Source organism: Octopus sinensis, linkage group LG1, assembly GCF_006345805.1.
Source record: "Octopus sinensis linkage group LG1, ASM634580v1, whole genome shotgun sequence".
Lineage (NCBI taxonomy): Eukaryota > Metazoa > Mollusca > Cephalopoda > Octopoda > Octopodidae > Octopus > Octopus sinensis.
The window spans coordinates 211,667,019-211,685,179 of NC_042997.1; the positions used below are offsets into that span (position 1 = coordinate 211,667,019).

Consider the following 18,161-nt stretch of genomic DNA (forward strand, 5'->3'; position numbering starts at 1 on the left):
CTCTGTATTTTTCTGCATATATATTATTATTAATATTATTATTATTATTGAATGAGAGAGAGCAGTGCATGCCATCAAAGTGACACTGGGGTAAAATAAACGAAGCCCAGTATACCCGTCTGATAAGGGTACACCAGGCACATGCATCACAACCGTATGTGTGCGACATGGTGATCTCATATCAAGATAAACAGTGCATGACCTTGCAGGTGGGGCTCAGTTAGAATTTATTATTATTATATTTTATTTCGTTTTTGGATTTGGTTTGCAAGATTCTTTATATGAGTTCGTGTGTTGAAGCATATTCTGTTGTGTCTGGAGACAATAAAAATAAGAAAAAAGTGGAAATTTTACCAGTGAGTGTTACATAATAAGGCACAAAAAGAAAATGACTCTCCCCAGACACAACAGAATATTATATTTTAATTCTCTCAAAAACAGCAGAAATATCTCTCTTTAAAACATAACATGAGAGAAAATTATTTACAAATTTAACATTTTTTTTTCTTCTTTTCAGGAGAACCATCTTCTCTGTTGGCATTGTGACTATTTTCATTGCTTACAGACACATCAAACTGAAAATGAAGAGATAGGGCCACTGAAGAAGCCCATAATGCCAGTTCCACTTGGTGAGCCGACCATTTCGTTTGGATGGTTTTGGAATCTGAAATAAAGGACACAAACAACAGCAAAATATATAATTATGAAAGAGTAAACAATACACATAGCAGATATCATAGCCCCATACTCACAGTTTACACAGGTAGAGTAGAATAGTTAGTGGGTTGTTATGTAGAAAGATGTATATATGTGTATATGCACATGTATGAAAGCATATGGATAAGAAAGTAAACAGATCAACATAGAGACGGATGAGTACATAGGTTATATGAACAGACAAGCACACACATACACATTCACAAGGTCAGCAATTTGGGGGGCTGGGGTAAGTCAATTGTTTGAGCTCTAGTGCCCAGCTGGTAGTTATTTTCTTGATTGCAAAAAGGTGAAAGGCAAAGGTGACCATGGCGGAATCTGAACTCAGAATGTAAAGACTGACAAACTGCCGCTAAGCATTTTCCCAATCATGCTAACAATCCTACCAGCTTGCTACTGTATGAAATAATAATAATAACAATCTGGCAACCGTGTCGGTGGCACGTAAAAGCACCATCCGTTCGCGTCCGTTGCCAGCCTCGGCTGGCCCCCGTGCCGGTGACACGTAAAAGCACCGTCCGTTCGTGGCCGGTTGCCAGCTCTGTCTGGCCCCGTGTCGGTGGCACGTAAAAGCACCATCCGTTCGTGTCCGTTGCCAGCATCGCCTGGCCCCGTGCCGGTGACACGTAAAAGCACCATCCGTTCGTGGCCGTTCGCCAGCTCTGTCTGGCACCTGTGCAGGTGGCACGTAAAAAACACCCACTACACTCGCGGAGTGGTTGGCGTTAGGAAGGGCATCCAGCTGTAGAAACACTGCCAGATCTGACTGGGCCTGACGAAGCCTTCCAGCTTCACAGACCCCAGTTGACCCGTCCAACCCATGCTAGCATGGAAAGCGGACGCTAAACGATGATGATGATCATCGTTTAATGTCTGCTTTCTATGCTGGCATGGGTTGGACAGTTTTACTGACGACTTGTGAGCCAGAAGGCTGCACCAGGCTCCAGTCTGATCTGGCAAAGTTTCTACAGCTGGATGCCCTTCCTAACGCCAACCACTCCGAGAGTGTAATGAGTGCTTTTACGTGCCACTGGCACAACAGCCACGCTCGAAAATGGTGTTATTCTACATTATTATTTGGTACAAAACAATTTGGCCAAAAAGAAATTATTTAATAATTTTATTTATGGATAAATAATAATAATAATAATAATAATAATAATAATGATAATGACTGCCAAAAGTAAATAGTTGTCTTAGAAACCAAAAACAAAAATAAATAAAAATATATTTACCAGATTTTGCAAACATTTTCCTGATATTGCTAACAGCATTCATATAATCCGTAAAGTAAGGAATTGTATACATCTTGGGTCTGTTTGGCAGAGCATAAATCATGCTCTCATCAGCCATAAATGGAACCTTTTCAGGAAGAACAGCTGCCAAAATTGCTTAAAAAAAAACAAAAAAAAAAAAGGTTTAAATTTTTTTTTAAAAAACCAGTAATAATTTAACAGCAAATTCTTAATTTCCATTATTTATCAAAAAGAAAAAGAGTTCATTATAACTGGTTTTATGCAAAAATCAAATTGTCATCATCATTATTGTCGTCGTCGTCGTCATCATCATCAATTAACATCTACATTTCCCTGATTGCCTGGGTTGGAGAGAATACAGTGAGACAGATTTTCTATGGCAGGGCGCTCTTCCTGCCAGTTACCCTCACCTTTTTCCGAACAAGCTAATATTTCCTCTAAGACCACATGTAATTCCATGGGAGATTGGAAACAGAGGACACCGCTTGTATGACAGTGATTCTCATTTACAGTCATTGCATGGTGTCAAGACAAGCACACACACACACACATGTATACATATGTGCACACACACACACACACACAGACTTGCAAACATACACACATGTATATATACACACACACAACCCCCCCCCCACACATACACACAAATGCTTCTTTTACTCTCTGGCCACTAATTCCATTTGTAAGGCTTATGGCCTAAGGCTATAGAAGAAGACACTTGCCCAAGGTGCCACACAGCAGAACTGAACCTGAAACCATGCGGTAGGTAAGCAAAGCTGCAACTATTGAGAAATGGGTGTGAAAAATAATCTACCACTGGAAACAATTCTTGTTAGTAGCCATTCATGTGAAATAGCAACTATTTTCAGCAATATTAATGAAGTTAAACAATGAGCAATATTATGTCTAAGATAGAAATTTCAATCTTTTTGTGAGTAACAAAACATAACCCAACAATTTGTTGTTCACCTGAGCCTTGGATACAATAATGAAGAAATTTGGTTTCCCAGACAAGTTCATAAAGATGATGCATCGATTTCGTGATACCAAGATTATGTCTTGAATAATGGAGAATTCTTGGCATGTTTCACTGTAAACAATGCTGTCGAGCACCCACAGTCTTCACCTCAATGTTTAGGACAACGCTTCATGATGCATTCTCCCATGAAACATCTGGCATCCAGATCAGGTACAGATTTGATGGGGGTCATCCTCTCCAAGTGGTAGAGAGATTCAGTTTATTAAAGACATACCAAAAAGCTTTACCACTTCCACTTAACATGCTTACAAAAAGTTCCTAACATCAGGAGCCATGATAAAACTCTCAATGCAACTGTGCTCTGGAGAACTAATATGTCAAACATGTGAGATGATGATCACCATTCACGCGTTGGTCGTTGCCAGTGCTGGTGACATGTAAAAAGCACCATCCAAACGTGGTTGATGCCAGCCCAACTCCTGTGCAGGTGGTACATAAAAAGCACCCACTACACTCTCGGAGTGGTTGGTGTTAGGAAGGGAATCCAGCTGTAGAAACACTGTCAGATCAGATTGGAGCCTGGTGTGGCTTCCTGGCTTGCCAGACCCTAATCAAACCATCCAACCCAAGCCAGCATGGAAAACGGACAATTAACGATAATGATGTATGCTTTCCTGAGCAAATTCCAGCTGCAGTAGAATGGATATGTTGTGTGCAAGATGGATTTCAAGCTCTCCGAGTAAATCTTCTTTGGTGAACAAACAGTTGGCCCTTTGTGATGCTGTGGACCAACAAAGAAATACAAAGACACATTCAGGGGAACCTTGGAAAAAGTGCAGCTTCGACCAGTCTAATTGGGAACATCTTGCTTAGGATTGCTCACTGTGGAAAAGGGAGGTTGTGTACTCTGGAGTACAGTACTGCGAATCTGATCTGACTAGAGAAGCTAAAGAGGGGAGAGCAGCAGGGGAAGCAAGAGTCCCACCGGGTCCTGATTCGGTTGTTATGGGCCTCCATTGTAACCAGGGATCCCATGCCAAAATTGGCCTAAAATGTCACCTCAGGACCCAGAAAGTATGAAGCTAATAACCCAGTCATCTAAATACTATCAATATCTCAATGGCACCACAAATACATTAAATCTGAACAATTTTTAGCAAAGGTTGAAGATCCAAAGAAGAGAATAACACCTCGTTGGCCCAGAACTATTGGGTTGGTGCATAATTATTGTGGCTTTTTATCGATAAATTTTATTCAACAAAAACAATAACAACATTTAACAAAAACATCTTTAAATGACGGTCTGACCGTCTGTCTAGCAAATGGAAAGCAGTAATTGAAGTAGATAGTGAATATGCTCCAGAATAATCATTTAAAGATGTTTTTGTTATGTGTTGTTATCGTTTTTGCTGAAAAAAAAAGGTCCACAATAATTATGAACCAACCTTTTACAAAGACAAAACTTGCTTCTCTCTTCCTCATCTCCTATCAATACTTAAATTGTTCTTTACTCTTTTCATTAGACTCCCTCACCATTCATTCGCCCTCACTGGAACCCTAACCACACCAACCCTCAGCAATTTTCTGCCCAATGTTGACCTAAAAATGCCCAAACATGTAAATCGCATCCATTTTATTCATTCACATTTTAGTGAAACATGTCGCCTTACTGGCACTTGCGCCTGTGCTAGTAGGGTGCCAAGGGCACCACCCGAGTGTGATCGTTGCCAGTGGCACGTAAAAGGGCACCATTCGAGCGTGATCGTTACCAACGTCACCTTACTGGCACCTGTGCCGGTGGCATGTGTAAAAAGATTCAAGTGAGGTCGTTGCCAGTATCGCCTGACTGGCCCCTGTGCCAGTGGCACGTAAAAAGCACCCACTACACTCTCGGAGTGGTTGGCGTTAGGAAGGGCATCCAGCTGTAGAAACTCTACTAAATCAAGATTGGAGCCTGGTGCAGCCATCTGGTTAGCCAGCCCTCAGTCAAAATCGTCCAACCCATGCTAGCATGGAAAGCGGACGTTAAACGATGATGATGATGATGTGGCTTTAAAATCTATTTGTCAAACAAATTAATATTTAAGGAACCCACCTGAGGCTGTTGCAGGGCCCACTGCTTTCAATGTTGTCAAAGTTTTCATGGCTGTAATCACATCTGGCAGTTGTTTGAAAGCTCTGCTACTCACACATTCCACTTGTTCAGCTTCATTACTCTTCACCAGTTCTGTGAGGCGGGGACGGAATTTCCCACGCTGTTTCATAGTTTGTTTTTTTTTAAATAAAAACAATAGTTGACATTAGGTATCACTAGACTGCCATACGAACATGCAAAAACACACTTTCTGCTTCATCATTTTACAGCAAAATAAATATTTTCCATGGAAAATTATAAATCATTTGAAAGTTCTGGATGTGAAGTTTCTTCTCATATACCTATTTCTTTATTGCCCACAGGGGGCTAAAAACAGAGAGGACAAACAAGGAGAGACAAACGGATTAAGTCGATTATATCGACCCCAGTGCATAACTGGTACTTAATTTATCGACCCCGAAAGGATGAAAGGCAAAGTCGACCTTGGCGGAATTTGAACTCAGAACGTAACGGCAAACGAAATACCTATTTCTTTACTACCCACAAGGGGCTAAACACAGAGAGGACAAACAAGGACAGACAAACTGATTAAGTTGATTATGTCGACCCCTGTGTGTAACTGGTACTTATTTAATCGACCCCGAAAGAATGAAAGGCAAAGTCGACCTCGGCAGAATTTGAACTCAGAATGTAACGGCAGATGAAATACTCCTAAGCATCTCGCCCAGCGTGCTAACATTTCTGCCAGCTCGCCTTTCTTCTCATATAGCTTTAATTAAAATCTGACGATTACATACTATATCAGCGTCCCTCAAACACCCCAGTATTTCTATACATTTACAAAGTTTGTCTTTTTCTTTTGACTGCTGAATGGTAGCCCTTGTTGTATTGCACTGGAGTGCAATAAGTTGAGTTGTGTTGAAAACCATACAATCATGAAAAGAAATGTTGTCCTGTAGGAACCAACAGGTTGTCTTCCTCTCTTTCGTCAAAAGCTTTGAGTAATACATCTCTGAATCTCTGTCCATTCGTAGGATCTTTAAGCTTCCAGAGTCTTCTCCTCCATGCTGGTCGTCTTCTGGGCATCTATTTAGCCCTGATCCTGAAGTTGCTAACTACCAATCTATGTTGTGGGGTGCATTCTTCACCTAGGATGGTTTTAGCATTTATAAGCAGCCATCTTTCCTGTTTTCTGGTGAGGATGTAGTCAATCTGACTAGTGTGTCTGCCAGATCGGTAGGTGACTAGGTGGCATGGTAACCGGTTATAAAGAAGTTCAATGTACAGTGTCCATGTAACTGAATACAATTGTATATTTATAATGCTGTGCATACATATCAATGGAAACATGTATGCATAATTTCTTCCATACTGAAATTAATGCTACATGAAGAAGGCTGTGAAACAGCTGTAAGGCTATGGAATTTTCTGTCAGTCAAATTCACAAACAAATTTTCAATGCTTTGACCAGTTTGAAGCTAGAGTGGAAAACACTTGTCCCAAGGTACTGTCTAGTAGGACTGAACCTGGAACCATGTGGTTGAAAAGTGAATTTCTTAATCACACAGTAATACTCACACACGTTAGTAATCAAAGGTTTTGTTTAACCCAAAGCCAACTTTGACCACACAAACCTATGATCAAAGACATTCTGTATATGACCATCTCATTTTAATGTATGCAGAACTACACTAACCAGTGTGCCTTCTTCATATAGTAGAGTGTGATACAAAGAGGAATGCTTTGGCTGTTACTTCTAGCAAGTGAAGTTAGAGTGTAGAGGCTCCCTAGTTGGCTCATAAAAACAATTTTTTTAAACAAATGTAATTTCTTACGGTCAATTTCCATTGCATCAATTTACAAAGTTCGTCATGTTTTATACATTTGGTCTGTCTTTCATTAATGGCAGCAGGCAGCTCATTTTGGTACCTAGAAAGAGAGTCATAAATGGAAAGAGTAAGAAAAAGAGGGAGAGGGTGGGAGGGACAGAAAGTTACTACCTTTGTCAAAGGTAGTGTGTGTGTATGTGTGTATCATCATCATCATCATCATCGTTTAACGTCCGCTTTCCATGCTAGCATGGGTTGGACGGTTCAACTGGGGTCTGGGAAGCCCGAAGGCTGCACCAGGCCAGTCAGATGTGGCAGTGTTTCTACAGCTGGATGCCCTTCCTAACGCCAACCACTCCGAGAGTGTAGTGGGTGATTTTATGTGCCACCGACACAGGTGCCAGACGAGGCTGGCAGACGGCCACGCTCGGATGGTGTTTTTTATGTGCCACCGACACAGGTGCCAGACGAGGCTGGCAGACGGCCACGCTCGGATGGTGTTTTTTTATGTGCCACCGACACAGGTGCCAGACGAGGCTGGCAGACGGCCACGCTCGGATGGTGTTTTTTATGTGCCACCGACACAGGTGCCAGACGAGGCTGGCAGACGGCCACGCTCGGATGGTGTTTTCTTATGTGTCACCGACACAGGTGCTAGACGAGGCTGGCGGACGGCCACGCTCGGATGGTGTTTGTTACGTGCCCTCAGCACGGAGGCCAGTCATTGCGGTACTGGCTACGGTCACGTTCGGATGGTTTTCTTATGTGCCACCGGCACTGGTACCACAAGGATACAAATTCCATTGATATATATATATATATATATATATAGGCGCAGGAGTGGCTGTGTGGTAAGTAGCTTGCTTACCAACCACATGGTTGCGGGTTCAGTCCCACTGCGTGGCATCTTGGGCAAGTGTCTTCTGCTATAGCCCCGGGCCGACCAATGCCTTGTGAGTGGATTTGGTAGACGGAAACTGAAAGAAGCCTGTCGTATATATGTATATATATATATATAATATATATATATATATATATATATATGTGTGTGTGTGTGTTTGTGTGTCTGTGTTTGTCCCCCTAGCATTGCTTGACAACCGATGAATAAAAGAATATATCATCATCATCATCATCATATATATCTATAATATAAATTGGAGATGGGCGATCGTTGTATTCTTTCTTGTCTTGAGGTTCACAGCCAAATGGCTGGGTAGATTCACGTGAAAAATGGCACACCTGTGGAGACGGGTGCATAGACTAGAAAATTTTATACGATGACCTCACATTTTCTATGTATGTGTGTGCACCTTAAAAGATATCAATCATCACGACACACACCTTCACTCACTCTATCTCTCTTTCTTTCTGCACACACAATTTCTGCTATCTGCAAATAAAATTTTTACAGATACAACTGCTTACAAAAATAGGGATTTATATACAACTAGCAGTATCGCCCGGCGTTGCTCGGGTTTGTAAGGGAAATAACTATAAAGCATTTTTAGAGAGTTATAGCCAAAAAATGCATTAAAAATGGGAAAAAAATTATGGTATTTTTTTTTTAAATCGTTGACTCATCATAGACATTTTTAGAGAGTTACTTCCCTTATATAATAGCGAAAAAATGCATTAAAATGGAAAAAAATGATGGTAAATTTTTTTAATAATCGTAGACTCATCGTAGACGCGCACTAATACCCAGAAGGGCTCGATATGAATCACGACTATAAGATACCCGGTTTTGGTTAAACTGCACCGCAAAATGTGGGAGTAGTTAGGAATCTAAATCGTAGGAAACAGAGAGCACACAACCTCTCTTTTATAAAGATTTCTTTCTATGTTCATAATTAAATCAATGTTTTAATGATCAGACAGGGATCCAATAGAATAGCTCTCAGAAACAGACTATGTACAGATTTGTTCTTCACAACTTCTGAAGCTCTTTTCTGACAAGGGGGGGGGGAATCAGGAAATTTTCATACAGCTGCAGGTTCCAATCGAAAGAGGGGACCCGAAATGATAAGGTTGAGAAATGCTGTTATAGATTATGCCTAACCGAAAACGATCACAGCCACATCATCCAAACAGACCGGGTGAAACCAGGCTTAGCTGCTAGTATATATCATCATCATCATCATCATCTAACGTCCGTTCTCCATGCTAGCATGGGTTGGACAGTTCGACCGGAGATCTGGGAAGCCAGAAGGCTGCACCAGGCTCCAGTCTGATCTGGCAGATCAAGACTGGAGTCTGGTGCAGCCATCTGGTTTGCCAGACCTCAGTCAAAAGCGGATGTTAAATGATGACGATGATATGAGGGAGACCTAACCTGTGGCCTTTACCTGGGATGTAGCCAGTCCACTTATGCATACCTTTCCTTCTTGGGACACAAAACTCTGCTTGCGAAGACCTGTTGAGGCAAGTGAAATCGAAATCGATCAAAAATCAATGGAAATTGTAGTTGTGATACCAGCGACGGTAAAAGAACCATCTGATCGTGGCCATTGCCAACGCCGCCTCGTCTGGCCTCCGTACCAGTGGCACGTAAAAAGCACCAACCGATCGTGGCCGTTGCCAGCCTTGCCTGTCACCTGTGCCAGTGGCACGTAAAAAGCACCCACTACACTCACGAGTGGTTGGCGTTAGGAAGGGCATCCAGCTGTAGAAACACTGCCAAATCAGACTGGGCCTGGTGCAGCCTCCTGGCTTCCCAGACCCCGGTCGAACCGTCCAACCCATGCTATCATGGAAAGCGAACGTTAAACGATGATGATGATGATAGTCATGATATTCTCTTGCAGCCTCACTCAAACTTTCAGTTCTGTTTCCATTCGTTTGTCTCTTTCTAGCAACCACTGCTCACCCTTATATAATCTGGGGATAGCTACATATCTTCTCTAAATCAAGACATTTGTACATATTCCCCTATCACATTTTAGTCCCTCAACACTTGGCATGAAGCCTAAAGAATGCCTAAAACCCTTTTTTTTTCGGTTTAGATGCTGGGTATGAGTTGAGGGAAACTTGGCTGCTATTCCTAGCATGTAGAGTAACCAGGTAGAGTAATTCTTTCAGAAATTCAACGACAGTGCAAAGTGGCCTATGTGACGTGGAGCCAGCTTGGTCTACCCCTGCAGATATCCACCTGCCTTTTCCTTTTATAGATGTCCAGTCCCTCTATAACAAATGGGATGCCATCCAGTGCAGCAAGATCTTCCTTCGATGGGTTCATGCATCGTCTTGACCAGCAGGTTTCCGCTTGGCCTCCTAGCTCCCAAGATGGTAGATGGCTCAATGCAGTGCCATCACTCTTGACTGTTCACGAATTGGGGTTTCCTTGACCACTGGCCTCACAAATGTTGCTGTGGATTCTCTCAGCCTCCATCCATTGCCGTACCACTATAATTGCTGGCTGGCTGCCCTCCCTATCATGCTGCTCTCAATGAGATCATAAAGCATGGTCTATACGCTGCAGGGTTCTCTTCCCAGCTCGGGTCAGTGAGGCTGGACAGGTAGGTCTCGCAACACCTCCAGTGGCAAACTGATGGCTTTGCTGCTCATCACGCTGGTATTCTTGGTCCCTGGACTACGTCCCTTTTCACTACTACCGGGGCTGCGATGGCTATCTGCAAATGCAAGCCCCGTGAGTCGGAGTGGCCATTCCAGTGCACCTCCCTCACCATCCTCCAGGGAAATCCCTTTTTCCATTTGTTCATCGAGATCATGAGGCAGACTAACAAGTCTTTCTTTTTTTTAGTTATGGCTGTTGTATTCGTTAAGGGCACACATCTTTTTACAACTATTCTGCATAGTTGAGGAGAGATGGGTGAATTGAGAAGGATTAGAGAGGAGGGGAGTAGCTGAAGATGAAACAATCATCATCATCATTTAGCGTCCGCTTTCCATGCTAGCATGGGTTGGACGGTTCAACTGGGGTCTGTGAAGCCAGGAGGCTGCACCAGGCTCCAGTCTGATCTGGCAGAATTTCTACAGCTGGATGCCCTTCCTAACGCCAACCACTCCGAGAGTGTAGTGGGTGCTTTTTACGTGCCACCCGCACAGGTGCCAGACGGAGCTGGCAAACGGCCACGAACGAATGGTGCTTTTACGTGCCACCGGCACGGGAGCCAGGCGAGGCTGGCAACGGCCACGAACGGATGGTGTTACGTGCCACCGGCACGGGGGCCAGGCGAGGCTGGCAACGGACACGAACGGATGGTGCTTTTACGTGCCACCGGCACGGAGGCCAGTCGGGGCGACTCTGGCAACGGCCACGATCGGATGGCAATAAATTTGAGACAATAAATATGTTGTTTCATGTATAAAATACAGTAACAAAAGATTTATTAATTGGCGGAGGTAAAGAGTACGAACACCACCCGTTTTCGGCTTAACAAAAACACTAACCCGAAACCTAAACACCGGGTGTACGTATTCTTTACTTTCGTCTATTAATTATCGGTTTAGTCAAGATAATATAGTTATACTAGTTAACGAGCAGCTGGGATGAAGGTAGGTTGGTACCACTAGCGAACAGTGGTCCCGGTGCGCACACTCGCGCTAGCTAGTCGTAAGTAGTCGATCCTACAACGACTTGCGCGTATGTTTCTATTTCAAGGCTGAATACATATCAAAGAAAAATAATATTTTTCGGACAAAGTAAATGATTTTTTAAGGAAATAAATGGCGATCCGTCTGTATAAGTACCGTAAGTACTGGAAGTGGCTTTGTTTACATTTCTGAAGATAACAGAAACCCTATGCTTCCCCCCCCCCATATATATATATATATATATAAAAAACCCTTTCTCGAAATGTATCCGGTACCTATACCGAAGTTACGCCCAAATTATTTATTTTGTTTAACAAAAACTTATTTATTTTGTGGGCAATGTGTTTTATTTACTTTGCTAGGTAGTCGTTGTAGGATCGACTAGTCACGACTAGCTAGCGCGGATGCGCGCACCGGGACCACTGTTCGCTAGTAGTACCTGCAAATGTTTACAAAGTTTATCAATGCAACAGAGACATGGGGCTCCACAGAAAACGGCTGAAGGTGTCCCACCAAAATAAAGAATCCAACGTAGAGATCCTCTTCAGACGAGCATCGAAAGTTTCGGTTGATGTTTACATATTGACCCGGAAATGAAAATCCCCCACAAAAAGATACTGGAATGGGTTTCGGTTAATGGACCACATCGGAGGAGATAAGTCATTCATTCGGTGACCTTAGCAGGTGGTTTGTTTTTTTATATATATAATGGCCGAGAGAAAACAATGTAATTAAGGTGATTGATTAAAAATAATTGCTTGATTAAACTAATTATCTATGAAAATATGCAGTTAATTTTTAAAAATATTTCTTATCTTTATTTTGTAGATACGGTAAAACAAATATATCAAAATGATTAACAGAAAAATGAAATTTTTGAATACCCCTTCACTACACTGTGTGTGTGTGTGTAGAGTAATCCCTCCACTATCGCGGGTGTTACGTTCCAAAAAAAAACCCCGCGAAAGGTGAAAATCCGCGAATTAGAAACAATACTGTGCTGTCTATTTTTATAATTATTTTAATAATTCGTATATATGGGCGGAAGTCTTTCCTATATTTATTTTATTGTAAATACAAAGCAACACCACGGAGGAATCGGCGTAAGCTTAAATAACAAACCACATGGCTAGGATAAAAGTCTAATATCTACTCTTAACAATTCAATATATATAACTTTGTTAATTTTATCAAAACAAAAAAAAAAAAAGATTCTATCTATATTATTGTAATTTCCAGCTACGAAAACATTGAAATTTCGTCAGAAATGGATTTTTCAAGAGGAATAAAGTCACCAAACTGCAACAGACAAGTTCACTGATTAATAAATTATCGATACAATTAATTTAATATACACGTATTTTTCTATTTGCACCCATTTGACAGGCTTACTGTAATCTAGGGACGCACAAAATAACTGTTGCAATTTGCAATAATTCAGTGAAAAGGAATCTATTTCATGTGGTCATTCGAAAACTTGCCCAAGTTTTGTAGAAAGTTTAGTAAAAAATGTGATTTTGCTATGCAAAGAAAATATAAAGTAACAAACCAGTCGTCCAATTCGATTAGAATCTTCTTTTTTTCTTTGTTAAGTGTGTCTGCTTTCGCTTTGAGGATGTTTGAGTAATTAAGGAGACACTGTTCAAGATGTTGTACATCGATATTTAATGAAGCCATTTCTGCCGCCAAATCAGCAACTAGGAGCAGCGACCGACCTCTTCCCGCAAAAAACGAAAATATACTGTGAGAAACTCTACCAATATATTGACACTGATATAAAATACTGTAATAAACGGTGGAAAAGGAAAGTAATTTACAAAAGCAAACAATAAGAAAATAGAAAAGCAAAAGGATCTTTTCGGTTTGACCGGCAGTTTTTTAAAATAATTTCCAAGTAACTAAACACTTTTAAACTTCGTATACTGGTAGAATGTGTTTATAAAACATCTTTTTCTCTTGGCTTTATTGAGAAAATTCTATGGTTTGTAAGATATTTGTTGTTGTTTTTTTTCTTCAATTTCTGCAATTTCAACCAATCAATGACGTCTATTGAGGTAAAAACAAAACATTCTGTGCCGTATGAATATGTCCCTCGTTTAAGAAACAGTTTGGGTTTATTTACATTTGTGAAGAAAAAAAAAGATACCCTTCCCCCCACCCCTAACCGTAACCCTAAAACAGATTGAAATGCAATAGTTTAATCAGGACTTATCTCCTCCGATGTGGTCCATTAACCGAAACCCATTCCAGTGTCTTTTTTTGGGGGGGGGATTTTCATTTCCGGGTCAATATGTAAACATCAACCGAAACATCGATACTAGGGTCATAATTATGGGTGACAATTTCATATGACACCGCGAGAAAAAACTGCCGTTCAAACCGAAAAGATCAACTGTAATAAACAGTGAAAAAGAAAAGTAATTTACAAAAGCAAACAATAAGAAAATAGAAAAATAAACAATTAATTAAAATATATGTGTACACTTTTTTCTTTCTTTTTTTTTTTTGTTGCTAAATAAAAATCTTCCTTCTTTACGCATCCGTAAATGAGTTACTCGTAGTAATAAGGCACTGAAAAAGGTGTTCTTTCGAGTGTCATCTGATACGTCAACGAGGTGCGATACCTACCAACTTCTCAAAAGCCACATGTTGTAATATATACCCTACAGATTATGGCATTTCAATGTCTCTGTTCAGCTACGAATATAGGAGGTGGTGGGGCAAAATGAGGTGTCTTTATTGCATTTTTTCCAAAAGTTTTTTTTTTTTCAAATGTTCCCTACTATATCAGCTCAACAAATGAACCTCCCTAAATACATTAAAAGCATTTTAACATAATCTGACCAACATTTCAGAAAATTATCACCGTTCTCTTTGGGCATTTGAAAGACAAATTTGGCGGGGACAAAATGAGTAAGACAAGATAATATAAATTTACTGCTTCAGTTCTCCAGGAAACAGACTCACAGACATAAATATCGATCCATGGACATGAGAATCAGACATGCCAAAACAAAAACAAAAAAAATTATGTAGGCGCAGGAGTGGCTGTGTGGTAAGTAGCTTGCTAACCAACCACATGGTTCCGGGTTCAGTCCCACTGCGTGGCATCTTGGGCAAGTGTCTTCTGCTATAGCCCCGGGCCGACCAATGCCTTGTGAGTGGATTTGGTAGACGGAAACTGAAAGAAGCCTGTCGTATATATGTATATATATATATATATATGTTTGTGTGTCTGTGTTTGTCCCCCTAGCATTGCTTGACAACCGATGCTGGTGTGCTTACGTCTCTGTTACTTAGCGGTTCGGCAAAAGAGACCGATAGAATAAGTACTGGGCTTACAAAAGAATAAGTCCCAGGGTCGAGTTGCTCGACTAAAGGCGGTGCTCCAGCATGGCCGCAGTCAAATGACTGAAACAAGTAAAAGAGTAAAAGAGAGAGAGAGGTCAAATGAAAGAGGGTGAGGAGAAAATAGTGATATGGAATTAAGGAAACTCGACTAAATGAAACAAAACCAAACAACCTAAAATATTCTCTGTAGCTCCTTTACCATTTGCTGGAGTGTCTCCTGTTGCCATATATTTACTCACCATGCAGTTAAAGAGAAAATATTATTGAAATTAATCGTTACTCATTTTACCCCGTTTTAGACATCAACTTTTGAAACTTGAAAATTATCAATTTAGACATTAGTGTAGGAAAAAAATTGACTTCGAATCCAACATAGAAAAGACTATTGATTGTTCAACATCAAAAATTAACCGGATCTCTCAAAGGAGATGGAACACGTGGAAGCTGGAGATCCAGGAAGACACAGGATGAAGTACTGAACAATGACCTCAGGATACCGAATGTTTCAGGCGAGCTGACAAAGGCCTGAGATGCCTGATGCCTTGCTCTAGAGGACCCGTACATCACAACAGAAACGTTAAGACCGGTTCCTCCGGTGTAAAGTACTCGTGCTGCTGCGATGTAAAAGTGCCCTTGCAATGCCACATAAAAGCACCCAGCACACTTTGTAAAGTGGTTGGCATTAGGAAAAACGTCCGACCGTAGAAACCATGCTGAAGTAGACTGGAGCTTGGTCCTGCTGCCCAGCTTGCCAGCTCTGGTTTAAACTGTCCAACACATACCTGCATGGACAATAGATGTTAAATGATGATAGTCTATTTCCAATTTCAATTACAATCATGTCAACGAGGAAAACTTTCTTAATAATAAAGAGGACCTGCCACCTGACTATATTTCCAGGCTTCCTCAACAGCAACAACTATGCTGGCCAATTTTTACCCCTAAGTATATAATGTGGCAATACTTGCAATGTAAGGATTTCAAACAGGGAGGGAGAAATCAGAAGTTACTCATTTTGCACCAGTTAATAATTTTACAGCCCACAATCCTAATTCTGTTACGTGTAGTAAATGGGGGCTAACATTGGGATCACATTCAAGGTATTTAACTCTGGCTCATCATTCTTTTCCCCCTTATTCCTGGACAATCTCAGGGTTAAGGGGATTTTTACTCTGGCTGGTGGTAGTTTAATCAAATTAGGTTCCACAATGACAACTCATTCATCATCATCATCGTTTAACGTCCACTGTCCATGCTAGCATGGGTTGGACGATTTTGACAGGGCTGGCAAACCAAATGGCTGCACCAGGCTTCAATCGTGGTCTGGCAGAGTTACTACAGCTGGATGCCCTTCCTAATGCCAACCACTCCGAGAGTGTAGTGGGTGCTTTTAAGTGCCACCGCCACAGGGCCAGTCAGGCAGTACTGGCAACAACCTTGCTCAAATCTTTTACACATGCCACCGGCACAGGTGCCAGTAAGGCAATGCTAGTAATGATCATGCTCGAATGGTGTCTTTTACGTGCCACCAGCACGGGGGCTAGATAGCCACTCTGGCAATGATCGCGTTCGAATGGTGCTCTTAATGCCCTACTAGCACGGGGCTCAAGTGCCAGTAAGGCAATGCTGGTAATGATCACGCTCGAATGGTGCCGTTTAAGTGCCACTGGCACGGAAGCTGGTTAGCCGCTCCATCAATGATCACACTCGTATGGCGCTCTTTGCACCCTGCTAGCACGGATGCCAGTCATCGATTTTGATTTTGATTTCACTTGCCTTAATAGGTCTTCGCAAGCAGTGTCCAAAGAAGGAAAAGGTACGCATAAGTGGGCTGGTTACGCCCCTGGCATAGGCCACGAGGTTATGGTCTCATTTGGCTTGCCGGGTCTTCTCACGCATGGCATATTTCCAAAAGTCTCTGTCACTAGTCAATTCCTTGGTGAGGCCTAAAGTTCGAAGGTCGTGCTTCACCACTTCATCCCAGGTCTTCCTGGTTCTACCTCTTCCACAGGTTCCCTCAAGCGCTAGGGTGTGGCACTTTTTCAGACAGCTGTCCTCATCCATTCTCGCCACATACATTATACATACACCAATATACATTCTTCTATGTATATTGTCTCCAGCTCTGGATCTTTCTCTCTCATACGTTCCATTCACATTTAGTGATTGGCACTTTATCAAAAACATTTTTTTCATGTTGAAAATGTGTTTTGATTGTGTATTCTCCCAAACTGTGTCAATGTACCCTCTTCTGCACCTTTGTAAAAATTAATTCACCTTTTTGTTGGTGTTAATTCGTGTTGGAAAGGAGAGAATGTTGCTCACTAACTAAAGAGGAGTCAACGTGAATGGAAGAAAGGAAACAGAAAAAGATAGGAGCATTTAGATAAACCAAGATTCATCATCATCGTTTAACATCCGCTTTCCATGCTGGCATGGATTGGACGGTTTGATTGAGGATTGGTAAGCCAGGAGGCTGCACCAGGCTCCAGTCCGATCTGGCAGTGTTTCTACAGCTGGATGCCCTTCCTAATGCCAACCACTCCAAGAGTGTAGTGTAATGGGTGCTTTTTATATGCCACTGGCACGAGGGCCAGTCAAGCAGTACTAGCATCGAAAAGACTCAAATTGTGCTTTTTATGTGCCACCAGCATGGGTGCCAATCAAGCAGACTGGCATCGGCCTCAACAATTATTTCACTTGAGTCAACAACTCAATTTATTGCCCAATGATTGAAGGGTCATATTGGTAAATGTTACAATGGGTAAAAGAACTGAGTTGAACACTGACCAGGCTTTCTACATTCTTTTGAATTGTGAAAGAGGTCGTAGCCAGTGCCACCCTACTTGCTCCCGTGCTAGTGGCACATAAAAGTACCATTTGAGTGTGGTTATTGCCAGTGCAACCTAACTGGCTCCTATGCTGCTGGCATGTAAAAAGCACTCACTATGCTACACTCTTGCAGTGGTTGGCATTAGGAAGGGCATCCAGCTGTAGAAACACTGCCAGATCAGACTGGAGCCTGGTGCAGCCTTCTGGCTTATCAATCCTCAGTCAAACCGTCCAACCCATGCTAGTATGGAAAGCAGATATTAAACAATGATGATGAGATGGCAAGAATCTGAATGAGGGATTAACACTCAATTCCTAAGAATAAAAACAAAATATGTCAATAGAGCTCAATAATATAGATATTCTTGAGCAATTGTTTGAAAAGGGAGAGCATTTGAAAGATGTCAAAATAGAAAGGAAGAATTCAAAGAATAGTTCCACTGCAACATATTGTGTCTAAGATGAATGGTTGAGTATTTAAATTTCCAATTTGGTACTACTGACTTTAAGATCTCTGATGTCCTCAATCATCAGGTTTAGGGTCA

General features: G+C 41.6%; 1 protein-coding gene across 1 annotated transcript; it reads right to left on the minus strand.

The window, feature by feature from the left end:
- Positions 1–327: 327 nt before the first annotated feature.
- Positions 328–13,321, minus strand: LOC115217416. Its single transcript, XM_029787112.2, has 5 exons — positions 12,983–13,321; positions 6,886–6,979; positions 5,051–5,210; positions 1,953–2,108; positions 328–664 (listed from the first exon to the last, which is right to left on the minus strand). Exons 1-5 carry the CDS (start codon positions 13,108–13,110, stop codon positions 492–494), a joined length of 711 nt encoding a protein of 236 aa, XP_029642972.1. The 5' UTR covers positions 13,111–13,321; the 3' UTR covers positions 328–491.
- Between the last annotated feature and the right edge of the window lie 4,840 nt (positions 13,322–18,161).